Source organism: Mixophyes fleayi, chromosome 1 (assembly GCF_038048845.1).
Source record: "Mixophyes fleayi isolate aMixFle1 chromosome 1, aMixFle1.hap1, whole genome shotgun sequence".
NCBI lineage: Eukaryota > Metazoa > Chordata > Amphibia > Anura > Limnodynastidae > Mixophyes > Mixophyes fleayi.
In genome coordinates this window covers 384,458,603-384,476,317 of record NC_134402.1, presented here as the reverse complement: position 1 = coordinate 384,476,317, position 17,715 = coordinate 384,458,603, and the positions used below count along the sequence as shown (strand labels likewise).

The 17,715-nt window shown below is 37.6% G+C and overlaps 1 protein-coding gene across 1 annotated transcript in view; it reads right to left on the bottom strand.

The window, feature by feature from the left end:
• Positions 1–9,276: 9,276 nt before the first annotated feature.
• Positions 9,277–17,715, bottom strand: part of MRPS27 (mitochondrial ribosomal protein S27) — a 79,133-nt gene continuing 70,694 nt past the window's right edge. The window contains exons 10-11 of the mRNA XM_075179991.1: positions 15,714–15,869; positions 9,277–9,997 (exon numbers count right to left, since the gene is read on the bottom strand). Of these exons, the coding sequence (XP_075036092.1) occupies positions 9,758–9,997; positions 15,714–15,869 (396 nt within the window). The 3' untranslated portion in view covers positions 9,277–9,757. The remainder of the gene's footprint in view (positions 9,998–15,713; positions 15,870–17,715) is intronic.

The window sequence follows — 17,715 nt, the reverse complement described above, 5'->3', positions numbered from 1 at the left end:
TCTGATTGGTTGTTATAGATAACATCTCCACTTTTTCAAACCCGCAGTTTGATAAATATACCCCCAGGTGCACTTTACCACATGGAATTTATGCAGTGTTTACCATATGTTTCAATGCAGCTTGGATGGTATGAACTGATAGAAAGCATTGTCAGCATACTTATATTAAAAGTGGCCATAGATATTAAAGAGATAAGATTAGGGTCTCACAATCTGTCTTTGAATTCTTGTAAAGTCACAGACATCAGCTGGTTTATGTAATAACCTGTAAACAACACATGTTTACATTCCTTGCTTGACTGACTGAAGCTAGTATATGGTTGCTATAAGTATCCTTGTTATTTAAACCGAATTATTGTAGAATCTGAAAATGTAAGTTTGTATAAATATAGGTTATGGAAATTATTGAGTATGTCCTTTTTTATACACAATGTCCACCCATATATAAATTACTGCATATCATACAACCCCAATGTTATACCTATCACATAAGGAATATCAATACTCATCAGGTATACAAAACTGAGACCTATCTGCTGCCAAGTGCTCAGTTACATATTCAGACCCTGGTGCCCAGTATGCAGACCCATATCTGGTGCCAGGTCTAAAATGTAGAACCATATCACTTGCCAGTCTATGCAGACCCATATCTGTTGCTAAATCTAAAATGCTACCCACCCATTGCACCCACTCTAATATACAGTACCATATCTGGTGCAAGGATTATACAGACACATATTTGGTGGCAAGTCTACAATGTAGAACCATACCTATTGCCAGTCTATGCCCATATCTGGTGTGCAGAGTAAAATGTCAAACCTTATCTGTTGCCCAGTTTGATATGCAGTCCAATTCCTGGTGCCAAGACTTTGCAGACACAACTTTGGTAAAATGCAGAGCTTTATCTTGGCTAGTAGTATAGTAGTTACTCGTCTTTCTCTCCCTGTCAGTGCCAATATAGCAGTTTACTTTCCTGCAATAACCTCTGGCGGCCAATTGTAGCTCACTCTAGGGAAGGAAGCAAAGCAAAGCAATTATGAGTAAATGAACTAGCCAGTTCCTTGAGTATCAAGGTGAAGGAAGACCGGAGTAGCAATAATCGTAGGATTTTTAGTAATGAAAACACGAAAAAGCTTGGGGCTTTGTAGCTTGAGACAGGCCAAATGTAGTATGGGACAATATTAATATGTTGCAAAAACGGATATGAAAGGTAATATGGCGTTGTCACCTCCAAGTTGCAAATCTCATACTAAATACAGTATATTATGTTCTGGTGAACTCCAAAGACTTTTACATGTATAGATGTGACTGTTATTAATATAGATTTTATATAAAACAACATTTTAAGTTTAGCCATTCTTTCATAGTATGAGAGCTTTTATTTAGACTGTACATTAACAAAGACAATTTTCAGGTTTGGGGTACATGTCTTTCATCAGGAATAAGAAATCTTTTTTGTTTTCATTGAATTTAACTTTTTTTTTTCTGGGAGAGCTAGGGCTTCATTTTGGCAGCATACTGAAAAAAAACATATATTCAGTCATCTATAAAAGGAATATAGACAACATTAGGGAAAGATAAACAATTTCCAGATTTGTTTTCACTTATTTTTACAATTCGCTCAAATCTATTAATTTACAAAAAATTAAATAATCTTGTTCTTTCCCTCTATAGCAATACCCAATTTGTGTGGGTTATTATATATTTTAAGAAGTAATAGGGCTGTAAATACAAGCTATATTTTGTACTATTTTATATTACTTGTATACAATATTTTTTTTAACATATATATATATATATATTATGAGCCCCTGGGCTTAATTTTTGGGTTTCCCTTTTTGCCAGCACTAAATGATTTACTGTAAAGTGAACAAATAGCATATTTCCACATAATGAAGTATTTTGTGGTTATTAAATGATTTATCGTATGTAGAGGACCATTTATATATATATATATATTTATTTATTTATTGTATATGGAGGACCTATCATATTTAGAGCCCAAACTTCCACATTTGTTTGAACAGTTCTTTTTAGGGAGACAGTATTTCAAAAACCTCTCAATTCTGACTCCATCCACACTGATCCGTGTGATAAACCATCCTTATTTGTTACTTTTGGCTACAGATAGAACAAGCAGCATTCATTGTAATAGGTTTTCAGAAATTACTGTATGGGCAATTAGTTTTACACAGGTAATAATTGTCCCTACTTTTCCTCCATGCAAGATGTGCCTGTGGTGAACTCATACCAAGTAGTGACTCTTTATATGGTGATTATTTGTGAGTAGGTCGTCATTCTCCAATCAAGGTTGACAAATCCAATCAGAGATAGCTATTGTGACGTTCTGCATAGCATTAAACTTGGAGTTCACTACGTCTATTGACACAGGGTCATTTCCATCTCACAACTATATGGATCTGGGCAGCAAGCACATATTGAATCAATCCATTGGTTGTTTCTAATGCCTATTGGTTTGTCACTAGCCATAGAGGTGAATAGACAATGCAGTGTCTATATACCATTTATGTTCACCAGAAGTAATTTTGTCACAGGAAAAACGAGTTGTAATTAAGTAATGAAGATGAAGTTGTACTAAGATGGTCCAATGAAGAATCTTTATGGAAGTCTCTGGTAAGGATATGTGGTACGGTGCAGTAATGTTTCCATATAAGACTGAACACTGAAATAAACCAACAGTGACAAAGAGAATGTAAAACTAGTAGATCTGACAGTACAATCAGATTCACTATTGCTTAGAAGTCTATTTGATTTAACCTAAATAACTGATGGGGGTGGAGCATTATTTTTTCATAAATTGTACCACCTTTTTATCCACTAACTCTATATTAAAGAAAATGGTCAGTAAGAGAAAAGAGGAAGACATCAGGTCAGCCATAAACTTTACAGACCTCCAAAGCAAGAGATAGAGATATGATACCAGGCACTGAGAATGTACAATCTTTGGCAGAGGTAATGTTAAAAGATTAGCGAAACGCGTGTCGGCGTTGTCGCTGTTAGCACTCTTCCAAATCTTGGAACTATTCTATTTGCTCTTTAAATCCAAAGTTAGTGGAGCGCGGCTAGGTAGTTAGCAAAGCACCCCCCATAGTTTCTCTAGCTGATCATCGTCTCTAGCTCTTTCAAATAGAGCAGGCCTGTCCAACCTGCGGCCCTCCAGGTGTTGTGGAACTACAAGCCCCAGCATGCTTTGCCAGTAGACAACCTGTTAATAGCTGGAAGGGCATGCTGGGAATTGTAGTTTCACAACATCTGGAGGGCCGCAGGTTGGACAGGCCTGAAATAGAGTGAGTAGGGCATGTATGGGCAGTCAGCTATTTCATTCAGAGCATGAATTTGATATTAGGCTGCACCTGTTAAGAAACTATTGGTTCCCTAAATCTTCTCATATTGTTAGATAACTAAGATTATTGAAGAGAAGGTAATATTATTACCATTCAACCATTATTTTGATCTGAGGGACATTATTGTCAGATATTGGAGAAAAATATCATCACCATCATATCTACACCTTATATCTGATTGTAGCTTTAGAGGGTGGATATATACCTGCTATGTATATCGTTGTGCCTTATAGTTTCTGAGTTGTCATTATTTTTGTATATGAGGATGTGAAACCCACTATAACATGGGCATCTTCTAAGAATTAATCATATTTTTTGGATAAAGAGTGCTTCCAGCACATTTTATTTCACTTCACACTTCTGAACATATTCATCATTTTATTTTCGCTATTCAATTTTATTTATTTGACCAATAAAAGTTAAGTTTTAACCTGGAATACCTTATAAGTATTCTATACATCCTATAAACTCAGGGAAGTTGTTGTGTATGTCATACAACACAACCTTTTATTTTTTTAGTATATAGTAATGTAGACCACATCAGAGGGCTAAGCATATAGGGCCATGAAGTGAATTTCTCTTCAGACCTGCAAGGGTGAATCCCCAACCAAATTAACTAAGGTAAGGCTCTTTATTTTATGGGTAAGGGACTGATAGTCTTCCCAATCTTTTATGAAAATGCATAAGCCTTTTGGGTATTGTGAGCCATTTGTTACACTAGATATATTCAAGGAGTTTGCTTTGGTGGTGGCCCAGGTCCTTTCTCTTACAGTAAATGAGATTGGTACAGAACAAATGTGCTATAAATATCTGGGCTAAGATACAATATTTATGGCTATATTACAGCAAACTCAATTTGTGCTTGGGTAACAGATCCTTGAATGTATGTGTCAATGCACGCTGGTTCCAATTCTATAGAGTGTCTAGTGCAGCGATGGGTAACCGGATAGACTTCAAGGACCTCATGGACACCCCGCTAACCTTTAAAAGAGCCAAACATTAACCTTACTATCAGTAATAAGCTAAAATGATAGTTTGAATCATATAAACAATCAAATTCACAATAAGATATCATCAGGCTTTTAGTTGTAAGAGAAAGATGTGTTACAAGCTGTAAGAAACAAATATGACAATTCAATGAAATTTCTGGGTGGCCAGATTTTCCACAAGCTTTTGAATGCTATGTGTATGGCTGGAACAGTCACAAAGCAATTCTGCAGAGGTTTCTACTTGGTGCTTTTAATGTGCCCCATGATATCTGTTCACATGTGTAAGTAGAAACAAAGATAAACATAAACAAGCTTGCAGCACACTGGTGCATAACAGGGTCCATCTAAAAATACTTTCCCTTGCTTTAATGAAGCAGTAATTGCGCAGGTTTTCCTCAGATGATGCTGGTGCTGCGTTTGTGATGAGGGGGAGCTCATGTTATGCAGAAGTTGGCTGCCCCGGCCAAGTAGCATCAAGTTCAATGGCCAGTAAGGGAAATGCAGAAGACATCAGGTCAACCTTGAACTTTATGAAAAGTCTCATTCTCTGGTTTATGACCCGCAAAGCTTTAGCTGTTGCCCCAACATTCGATAATAGCTAGTTCCTTGGAATAACACAGTAGGACATTAAATCCGAGAATAAGAGCAGGGGCCGTCGGGGTATAAAACTGAAAACTGAATAAAGGACTGATGACAATAAAACAGGAAGCTGCTGGAGGGGACTAAGGTAACAGCTTGGAGGGATGCGTGCTTCCCCTGGTCTAGTGACTTTGTGAGGTTGATTGCAAAGTATGGCAAATATTTTCTGTATGTACAAACCTAAAATGTAATATAATCCACTTCCAAAGAGTCTGGGATGTGCTACAAAACAGAATTTCTGACTTGTTGACATTCAGTTTGAGGCCAGAGATGGCCACAAACTCTGACAGTGAGATTAGGAAAGTCTTTGTAGGGTTGGGATGTTTTCACAAATTTGTATTAATTTCACCCAGTCTGATCTCTGCCACATCTGGATTTGAGCATAGACAGTCAATGATCTATGGAGAGCATGATCAGCACAGTGTTTCAAGCAGTCTTCTGATCTTACAGATGTGGCTTAGGCTGGTTCAGAGTGCCAGACTTATTAAAGTTTAGATAATAAGTAAATGGACCACTAAACCCCATCAGCACTGCATAGAGGAAGGACCTAAAGAGGCGGTCAACATTTTCCACACATTAGGACACTAGGGGGCATATTCAGTTCCGATCCGATTCGCGGTAACGCGCGTTACCGCGGAAAATGCGCACAACTGCCGGTAATACGGTATCGCAATAACGCGGATTTTCGTACGCAGCCCTATGGGCTGCGAACGAAAATCCACGTTATTGCGGTACCGCGGATTATGTTCGCGGCCGTTCCGGCGCGATCCCGTGAATTGGGATCGGAATTGAATATGCCCCTAGGAGTATATCATGGAATGGGGTGACCGTACTTTACTTTTTCATACAGCTATAGTGAAATGTCAGATTAACACTGAACAATACATATTACTTCATGTTCATATCTGAACATGTAAATTCTGAGTTCTAGTGGTCCTTTAAAAAAGTGTTGATGCCAGAATGAACATCAATATTTAGTCATGAAAAGGGGTACTGTAAGGTTTGGGGCTTGATGTAGAGCCAGCATGGTTCATCTCAGGAGGTGGTCTTACCCAATTACTCAGTGTTGCACAGGGTGGTCAGATGTGCAACTAAATTATTTCCTATTTTTAAAAAATATGCTGTCGAAAGGCCACAAGGCCCATTTGCTTTGCCCATTTTTTTTTATTTTTTTTTAAGGGTCAAAGAACTCCTCCACCTTTTCATTATTCTAATTTATAGCAGTTAAATCTGATTCAGAAATATGACAGAAGAGCAGTGAACCAAGAAACTAGTCTGTTTCATGAGTATTGGCATAAGATTATGCTGTATATAGTTTCTAAGTAAATGGCTGGAATGTGGTTTATATTTTATAATGATCCACCATGAAGGATCTATTCTGCAGGACCTTATCTGAAAAATTACTTAGACTCCACTTCTTCATTTTGGCCCTAGCATATTTGCAAAAACCTGTTTTAAATCTACCTTCTCGGTCCTGTGGACCAGCAGTATTGTGAATTGGATTTTTAAGTCCGCAATTAGTTTAATTAGGTATTTGGAATGTGTTAACTGGTTAACCCAGGGTTTCACAAACCCAGTCCTCAGGCACCCATAACAGTGCAGGTTTTCCAGGTCACAAGTGAAATAATTAGTACAACCTGCAGTTCTTTTAAAATGTGTCAGTCAGTAATGACTACAGCTGTGAACCAGCAAAGATTTATGGAAACTATGCACTGTTAGGGCTCCCAGAGAACTGTATCTGGGAAAAACTGGGTTAATCTGTTCAAGGTGGGTGGTACAGCTGCCTCTCCCCTTAGCCCCCTAAGTTCATGTCTTATGACTGTTTCAACATAATGGGAGTAATAGTGTTGTGTCACCATTAATATGGCGACCATTTACTTTACAAACAAGCCAACTGTTACTAAACTGCAAACTATCACTTAAAAAATCAAAGGGCAGAATAAAACATGCAGCACAAAGAGAGTGGAAATCAGCCTCTCAGATATCATTGGGTAGCAGGTTACTGATTGTTAAGGCTAAGCACATTCTATCAATTTAATGACAAGAAAGCCAGTGAAGAACACAATTGCTGCACTAGGATCTACAGAGGATTTTTCAGCCATACAGATCAATCTGCAGCTCCCATTTCTATGAATAAATGCAAAGGTTTACAGAAATAATCTCCTGTGTGCGGACAAATGATAAGTCTAACTAAAACTGTACAGAACATAAAATGGAGAGATCCCAGTTATACATAGGATGTATTTTCCTTTAAACATAAACAACTTAAGACCAATATTGATAGCACAAGTGAGTCAGGAGAGATCATTGATTCATTGTACATCACTGCATTCTAAGTATAGGACTCATCCGTCATAATGGAAAACATTTCCTGTCCACACTAATTCCAAAAGCAGAGTAATCAGAGAGCCCTCTTTCCAAAAATGTTGCCATTAATTTCTCTGCAAAAGCACCTCCTCTTCCCTATATTACAGAGAACATTAGATGGAACTGCCAATCTGATTAAACCAATGACAGAAAAACAACAAAAAAAACTGTAAGAAAACATTTGTGCCCAATATTGATCATTTATGGACATAAGATGGTAGAAAAATTGTATTTTTCTAAACTGTTAAAAAGTGGTGCTACAGCAGATCCCCTCTGGGTTGTCAGCAACCCAGTGATCCTTCCGCAGCCCCCAAAAGCTCTATGCCCCGCTCTGACTAATTTGTTATGTTCCACTGAACTTCATCGGTGTCGCCAGCCTAAATCAAATAAGCCGGGGCAGTGGGTGAAACGCTGTGGTCCTAAGTCATTAGCAAAGCAAAAAAAAAAAAAAGGAGCAAGTTTGCTCTTGGACAAACCATGTTGCAATGCAAGGGGTGCAAAATAGTTTATTATTTGGCACATTAGATAAATACTGGCTGTTTTTTCATGTAGAACACAAATACGTGATAGCTTTATTTTTACACTGAAATTTAAAGTTGATCAAGGACATGCCCTATCCCAACTATAACATTTTTTAAATTTACCACCCCCTTCAATGCAACGTAGTTTTGCCCATGTGCAAAGTTACTCCTTTTCTATGCTTTGTTCTCTCAATGACTCAGGTCCTGTGTGTTGTAAATCAGGTAATAATACTGAACATTATCAAAGTATCTGGCATCTGTATCACATGACCTCTTCCACACACAGCAGGGAAGTCACTTAGCACATCACACAGGACTAGTATGACAGAGTGCAGTCTACAGTAGGTGGTCTCCCTCTTAAGTGACTAATTAGTAGCCATTAATTTAGTAGTGGATGATAACTGGCATACCCAATGAGGGGTGATTATGGGCATGTGAGAGGAGGAACTATAAAGAGAATTGTGGCGTACATGTGGGACTGGAGTACAAGTTATCTGACGTCTGAAAGGAAGTGCAACTTTTTTTGAATGTAAAGGTTGATATTCAAGCAAATCTTCCTTTCTGCAATGGATGTTCATACAGCCTTTAGTAGCGTTTTGTATCCCTGGTAAGCATTCAGAACCCTACAAACTTATAAAGAACTAACCACTGCTTAAACCCGCGATTCCCATATTTATAATAGAACTCAAAAACAAGGTTAATCTTAACGAAGTTTCATTTTTTAATGAAAATGTTGTTCAAGTCATACTCATTAAGTGCCTTCATATGCTCTTATTACTCATCCGTTCTTTTGACACATCCAGTCCGCGTTGTGACACACTGGTGAAGAATTGTTCTCCTCCACCTGTTCCTAAATGAATGTCATGATCCCCTAAGCTACGTCTTGTCATCTGCATTTCTCATTATCTCTTTCTATAGTTTTGACAGGAAGAGCCAGAGCAGTCAACCTCGCTTGCCTTCTTTCTGATCCTTAGGTGACAACTGATTTATACTTCTGAAAAGTTCACCCCTATGTATGTTGAATAGCTTTAAGACAGGTCCTGCTAAACTGTGGCTCTCCAGCTCTCCAGGTGTTTCAAAACTAGAAGTCCCCACATTGCCTGCTATTTATCAGCAGGCAATCTGCTGACAAGCATGCTGGGGCTTGTAGTTTCACAACACCTGGAGAGTCACTAATAGATCTGTTTATACAAAAAATATCCTTATAAATTCACCTATCCTCTATTTATATTTTTTTCCTTTCAATTGTCTATGTTCCTAAAAATCAAAATAAAGGCTATTAAAACTCCACAAAAATAACTTCTTGGCACTCTGTAATCATAATATTTATCATCATATCTACATTAATTAACATCAAACACTGTAATATTACAAAACACAACAATTGTTGAATAATTATCTGTAAATACTTTATTTTATAAAAACAAAACAAAAAAGTACTGGAATTACAATGTATTGTATGCTTGTATTTTGCTCATTTAAATGAACAGAACAATTATTCTTATTGACTGCAAACCCAGATATTACATTTTGATGAAGGTTTTTGGGAGGGGTGGGGGGAGTATTTAGCAGAACAAAGAACAAATCTGTTCATTCTCACTTTTTACAGTGTTCTACTGTCTGTAAATTTAGTGAATTATATAAAATACAGCAGACATATACAGATTACGGCTCCTTAGTTTGGCCTTGTAGTTCTGCAACATCTGAACGGCCGTTGGGTACCAAATCCTTCTGCACTATATACTTGCAGAAAAGATGAGTGTGGAGAACAGAGTTTGGGTGTGATAACGACATATAGAGATAGTGGATTTAGGAAAGTGAACTGGACCGGTGCATAGCTGAATGATCTGTATCATGTATGAGTGAAGTGTTATTACTAATTGGCGGATTTGGATGCAAGTATGGCTTCATATTGCTCTTTTGCCTTCAACCTCATCTCGATCTCTCTTGTTTTCAGCGCAGACTGTTCTTGTTCCCATTCCTTCAGCTGAGCTTCGTATTTTTCAATGTCTGACTTTTCGCACTCAGGCAGCTTCTCCTGTACAAGGTGGCAGGTAACACTCAGCAGGCTCGCAGGCTCAATTTTGCCAAGAGAATCAAGTTTTGTGCTCAAGTCCTAATGGACAGAAAGCGCACAAATTAAATCACTCATATGTGGGATTAAGAAAACTTCAAAAAATTCCCGAGATCCTCTGACTTCAGCCTATCTTCCAAAATAACACAGTTAAACTTATGATGCATACCCCACTTCTTTGGGGCAAAAGTAACATTTAACTAAAAAAGTTATTGTCTTTAAATGTGACAGGCATCTGTAGGTGAAACTATATTGGAGTATTAAGAGAATGTAATCATATTTGTAGCATTAAAAACAGTAGAAAATGCAAATTTGTTGTGGGGGAAATGCTATACTGATTACTGAATTGCTCTCTTGAAAATATGCCCATAATGCCACTGACTTTAGAGAGGGGCTTCAAGCAAGAGAGGACACAGAATCAATAAGCACAATTTTGACATCCAGGACAAGCTACTAAACTAAAAGTAACTAACATTTGTTTATGTTTTTACAATTTTCAACTAAGTGACAAGCTACACATACACATAAGAATAAAAGCAATGTACAAAAGGTACACAAAACTAATTAATTTACCCATTGTTTATCTATTAAGTAGAACGACCATGTCACTTGGCTCATTGGTGATGTCTGTTGCACAAATAATCCAAGGGGTTTAAGAGCATTTACATATTATTTCATTAATATATCTTCTGTACTAACAAAATGCAACCTATAGAATTACCATAAATTTACATTTATTGCTGTAGGGTTACAGCACATTTGAACTTCCTAAATAGGTAACCACCAAAACAGGCCACAAATGTATTATTTAATAGCATGGTGCAAAGCCCAAATATGTGCCGCAAGTAATTACCATACATCAGACTTTTAGCAGTCCATCGTGACAGTGGATCATTTTCTTTTTATTCATGTTATTAATGCTCACTATAAGGAGCTTATAGTCACTGACTAAGCCTTTTTGATGGATGATAATAGCAACACTGGCACTTGAAGGCTATAAAAAAAAGGTATTATATGACATTCAAAAGAGGCTCATCAAAGTAATCAATCAAAATATATAAGCAAAGTTAAAATACTTAATTTTATTAACATTTATATACCAAATGCCAGAGGAATAATTTACTGAGGAACATGAGGTGACAACTTCAGCAGTCATTTCAGTGGTTTAAGAAAGCTCTGACAATTACTGTAAAGCTTACAGAACAACTGTGAGGCTAAACAGTATTTTAGGAGAAAACTATTTATTTCATGACAGAGGTGGCTGTAGGTAAAGGTTGGACTTTTTATGTGACATTACAGATTTGCACAGTGTTCCTCTTTAGTTTACCCTCTCTCTGCACACCTGATCACACCGCCAGTTTGTGAGCGGAGAGCCAGAGAGTACCTTGATGTGTGCAGGGTGGACCATCTGTCTTAGGTGTCACCAACTACCACTTTGGATTAGTAAGTTGTCCTTTACTTTCAAAATAAACAACTAGAAAAATACAATAATGTTGTCCATTTTGATTTTTGATTAAAAAAACAACACAGACTGGAGATTGGCTGTAGACAATAGATGTAAACAACAATTACATAGCTTTGTTTTAATTGAAACTTCAAGCCTATAATCACAAATGTGCCCAAGAGAACTAAAAAAAAAAAAACACTCAAAAGAACACTATTTCCAGTGAGAGATTCTTTGATGACAGGGCTCCGTCTGCTCGCTTGGAATGTGCAAGGAATAAGGATCCCCGATTATGAGACAGGTTAGAAAATATAATCTAGATATAATATGCTTAACAGAGAGCCACCCCCTGGGGTACTTGCTTTTAAGAAACCTTGAGTTGGGTACCTTAGAGGAGTGACTGTTCTTGTCAGGACACAGCTTAATTTCACTTTGGAACGGGTACAGATGGATCAGTATGGCAGGTTCGTCTTTCTGCGAGTAATTATTGACACCTACCCTCTTATTAATGCCACAATCTATATACCACTTTCTTATAATAATGATGTCAAAAAAATTGCCTCTTTTATAGCCCTGTCCCCAAGAATTTCAGATATTTATTTGGGTGACTTTACTAACATACTGAACCAAGCTATTTATAGGATGGAGTGACTTGACCACTCCCCAAGCTCATTGAGAAACTGGGACTAGATATCTGGTGACTTGGGCATCCAGGCTCTAGACAATTCTTTGGTTACTACGCATCAGACTTCACAAGTGATCTAGCTTCACTAGTTACTATAATTGAATACCTCTCTAGGGGTATCTTCAAGCACTCCCCAATGTCACAGACTCTAGACCTTTCTCCAAATAGGGGTATCTATTTCTGGATACTTAAGCCATTCTGGCTTACCCTGATGGGGATAGGATCTGATAATCGATTGGTATAACTATTTTGGGGAAGACTTCACCGGAACTTCCCAGGACCTCCTATTGAATTCATTCAAGGTTCTCCTCAGGGACTCGCTCATTAACAGGATAGCTGGGTTCAGCCTCCTTTTTTCTATTATACTTCTTGAATTAGAACATCAAATAGAACTATTTCTGCTATCTTTGACCAGTATTATAATAAGCAATATGAAGGGAAAAAGATAATTACATTTTACAAAAATATTTATGCTAGCTAAGCAAAATATACTGACTTTCAGCTGAATATCTTAAAAACAAACGTTAAGCTATCGCAACTCTCTTGGGAGTCTCTGGATTTCCTTTAAGCTCCTATCACAGTGGAGGAGATTGATTCCGCTATTGCCTCCTTCACTAACAATGAATCCCCTGGTTTGGATGTCAGCCCACTGGAAGTACACAAAAAAAAATTTAAACAATCTTTAATTCCCAAACTGCTTGACACTTATAACAAATTATTAGAATTTGGTAATCTTCCACTTTCTATGTCAGAGGCTATAAAAATTATGATACATAAGCCAGGAAAGGACCCCATGTATCCAGAATCATATAGTCCCATTTCGCTCCTGCTTATTGATATTTAAGTATTAGCCAAAATTCTAGCAACCAGACTAAATGGCAACAAAACATAGGTAGTCCATTCGGACCAAAGGGGTTCATGCCAGGAAAGTCTACCACAACCAGTCTTAGGCGCTTGTACACACACACACGTTCAAATGACCCGAGAACCTGGGGAGAGGGCACTGGTTGTGTCACTTGAATGGAATTGAAATGGGCACACCTCTGGGAAGTGTTGGTGAGATTTGGACTAAGATGAAATTATCCGTTAAGTTTGGCTGTTATGCTCCTGCTTCCTGGATCTGTGTGAACGGTCAAACCACTATCCTGTTTAGTTTAGGTAGGTGCACCATGCAGGGATAACAATCTCCTTGACACAGTGGATACCCTTGGCAACTTCTCAGGTTTGCACATCAACTGGTCTAAGTCTAGTATCTTTCTATATGGTTAGGTCATGCTGGGTCCAGCTGCTAACTGTCATTCCACGGGCTGGACTGCTAAATTTAAGTATTTGAACATCTGGGTCACAAACAGTGCATATGATTATGCTATGCTCAATATTGACCCAGTGACAAATGTTCTAAAAATTAAGCTGCATTCTTGGACTAAGCTCCCCTACAGTGAAGGAGTGAGTACACCAGGTCAAGATGATCATCCAACCCAAATACCTATATCCCCTGCAGCACCTTCTGCCACATAAAGTTTTTACCAACATTATTAGATACAGTATATTTAATTTTATTGGTGAGAGAAAAGAGCTAGGGTTACGTGTAATATGTTATCAAGACCAAGAGGAGAGGGGTGATCTTGCCCTACCCAACCTTAGAATATACCACTGCGCCAGTCAACTATCACATCTAATTGAGTGAATAAGCAAAACACCAGGTGACACCCTTCATCCTTTCCTTAGCAGGCAGACAGATGCTTATTACAAGTAATTCTGATGGGTCATAAATACAAAAAACACTTGGCTCCTGTTGTAAGGCAGGTGACTGAAATATACTTTACTACTCATCTGCTCTAGGAAACCAGAGCACTGTACTGGGGTTGACCCCCGCACTCTGCTATGGTCTAATTCTATTTTAGCTAGAGTTAGAGAAGTTGGAAAATAAGTCTGGAGTGATGTGGACTCACTTCAATTGGACAACTGTGTATTGACAATTGCATTAAATATTTTGTGCAATTAAAATCTGAATTCACCATATCCAATACCTAACTTTTCAGATTTTTACAATTACGTCATGCTTTGAGCTCCCACCAGTTCATGGGTGTAATACTCCCAGATAATTGATTTACCTATTAAAGTTAATTTTCGGTAAGCTGGGCTCAAGTAAGGCGATATCGGTTCTCTACTCTCACCTGTTATCATATGTCTTACCGATGCACAGGGTGGTCTTACGAGATAAATGGGTGAAGGATATAGGCGCTTTGAGTGAAGAAGAGTAGATATTGATATATGGATGTTAATAGGCACGAGGGAGGTCACTGCCTGCTTGAGATACCAGCAAATACATTTTTATATTCTTCACAGAGTTTAACTTTGGGTGTATATAACATGGATGGGCATACTAGCCCTGAGTGCCCAAGACCCCCTCTGTTGCATTTTGGCACATAATATGGTGGTATTAATTTGGGACCGGGTTTGGATTTGCCTTTTCAGGACCTCTTTAGAAGAAAATTTCAATACACACATTATAAATATATTTTGACTTCCGTCTCTAACGTCCTTATAGCTAGGAAGTGGTTGGCAATTGAACCTCCCTTGTTCTGGAACTGGTTATGTCTGGTAAATGATACCATGAATAATGAAAGATATGGTATTAATAAATCATAACATTTGGGGTCATTGGTATATCTCTAACTTTACCACACGGTCATTGGAGGAGGAAGTGGATAGGAGAGTAGCAAATATCTTTTTCATTTGCGGTTTCGGGGGAGCACTCAGCCCTGCACAATGTACCTACATTTCTATGTATATGGTATAATATAATTTATGAAAAGACACATTTGAAGAGTTGACTATTTCAATTATGTATCGTTTTATGTATGTTAAGGATAGATATTTATTATTGACTGGATAGTTATCTCCTCATATGATGTTGGCTGTATTATTATGAAGAAATCTATTGTATGTCTGTAATCTTAGTGTACTTAATGTTTATGTTTGGAATGCTTGTATGTTTGTTTTGCTAAAAAAAAAAGTAACAACATTTTTTTTTTTTTTTTACAATACAAAAAAACAACAAAAAAAAACCACGATTAAAAACAAAAACCCTACAAGTTAATAATTTAGTCTAAACCACATATGTGAAGACAGGACGAGCAGGTTATTCTGGTTATTTTGTGAATGATTAATTAAATGAGTAACCATTATTGAAATCATGCTCTCTAGGCAATACTAAAATGCCTTTGATATGAACAAGGGCAATCATTTAAAAAATAAATCCTCTGACATCTTTCTGATGTGGTTTACGTTTTGTGATTTGTGTTAACATTAGACGGCTTTCACGGATGTGTAATGGATCTAAAATTACATGCTACTTTAGCTAATAGGTTTGTGATTCTTAGTAAAACATTACCATGGAGAGGGGGTGGGAACAAAGCAAGCACTCCAAAGACAAAACAGCACACATGACCTTGAAGATAGGATTCATCTAGAGCTATTTCTAGTTGAAGATGATTTACAGGTAATTTTGATGCATTTTGTGCAGTTGCAGAAGCAGTGAAGTGTAAAAAAGAAAATGTCAGAACACACAGAATGAAAACTATTTATTTACATATTAAAGACTTGGCTACCCTAGTTCAACTCACCTGAAATCTAGCAAGGTATTCTGGTAGCAGATTTGCTTCAGTCTCAGAGTCCTCCAACTGCAGTGATGTGTCTTCTGAAGCTTCAGTGCTTTCAGATGATGCTTTTTCCAACTGACTAGAAATGGCAGCATTCAACGCCGATTCCAAAATGTCAATCTGTGAGAAAAAATAACAACAACTCATTTAAATACAGCTTCAAGGGATTTGGCTTCTCTCATGCTTTTTAACATTTAAAAATAAAAAATGAAATGTAAAGCAATAATTCTTGCAGGGTGTATGTAGAAGTGATTTGAAAATTACAAGATGGGGCAGACAAAAGTAACATCCTGTCATCTTGTGCACCAGTAGGAAACAGGTGTCTACACTATGGAAAGGAAAGTCATTACATTTCTTAATTTCTGGGTTTGTGATAAGTATTATTTTTTTTTTTGCAGTGTACTGGGTTTTAGTCATTTTAAACTGGTTTCATTGTAGTTTTGCGGATCTAAAAGACCACTTTTTGAGTTTCCTCAAATGCATTTTCCATAATATTGCAGTGCAGTTGAATTTAGAAACACTGCCAATGTTTGTCCTCCCTCCCCTTTCAAGGCTTGGTGATATCTGTGGTAGATTTTCGTGACAAAAGACAGATTTAGTGAAGGATTTTAGTGACGTAGACTTTATGCTAAGTAATGGTTACTGAATTTTGACAAAAGACTTTAGACTATGGGCTACGCTCGTGGTAATTGTATGAAGAAGGTATGTATTTGTAGAGAGAAGACTAATTATTCTTTATTAGTTTTTAAAGAAACAACCACACAAAACACCTATTCATCTATGAGGAAGTCCTGGCCTTCTATCGTCCCCTCTGCCCTATAATGTAGAGGCTGGAGCCACAGGAGAATATGTCTCACCCTCCAGAGCTGCATAACTGTCTAAGCATAATGATTTTTACCAAGACAGATAGCAGATTATTAAGAGAGACTGGAAAAAAAAATCTTTGTTGAACACATCATGACTCATGGCCTGTCTATCTATAGTTGTAAATGTTGCAAACTTATATTTACCACCCATCCTCCAAACCCAATTTAAAATAGTTACTGTGGGCTGGCAGCAGATGCATGTTCATGACATTGTAAACCTGTCCTGAAAGATTCTGGACATTATCTCTTCCTCTTACAGATCAAACCTTTACAGCTGTCAATGGGTGTTTCTGATCAACCTATAGCACACGGTCACTCTGTCTCTACCTGTTGGTAATGGACTGGTTTTTGAAATTTGCTTTTCTTCAACATCCTACAACTCCCATTAACGTTTTATGGCAAGAATTACGGATTAAAACAGGTATACAATTTATTGTTTCCCCTATGAAGAATAGGTGTGTGTGTGTGTTTTATATCCTTACACAGTGAGTTTTCAGTGCTCCATGCATTATGGGGCATATTCAATTGTTGCCGTTTCCCACAGCGTTAATAATATTACCGTTATTACGGTAATTCTAAGCCGGATTTCAGCTGCGAGCTGAAATCCAGCGTTAAAAGGTACCGTAATAACGGTATTTATGCACACTATTACGTAATGATGGTAATGGTGTGCACACCAAGTTACTTTTACGTGTAACACCAACAATTGAAGTCTTATAAGTCTTGACACAGACATGGAGATAAACTTTGCACTGCTTGATCCTGTAGCACAAGCTTTTTCCTCCTGTGCATGAAAGGTGTTACTGCTGCTATGTTGAATACTATGCTGCTTAGCCTGTACTAATACTGCTTCAGGTTCTTCAATAGCTGTTGCTGTCCCTGATGCATATTTGAGCTTATTCTTTCAACTCAGTGCAGCTGGCAGAGCTTATAGTCGTGCTTGCAATAAGCAAGTCAGTGAATATATTTACCAAATCCAGATATCTGTAGGACAGCTCTGGAAACACTTTACATTTGTAGGAAAGCAGATCACAACGGTCCTTATGTAGATCAATTGCTACATGCTGTCATGTTACCCTCTAAGACAGCTATCCATCAAA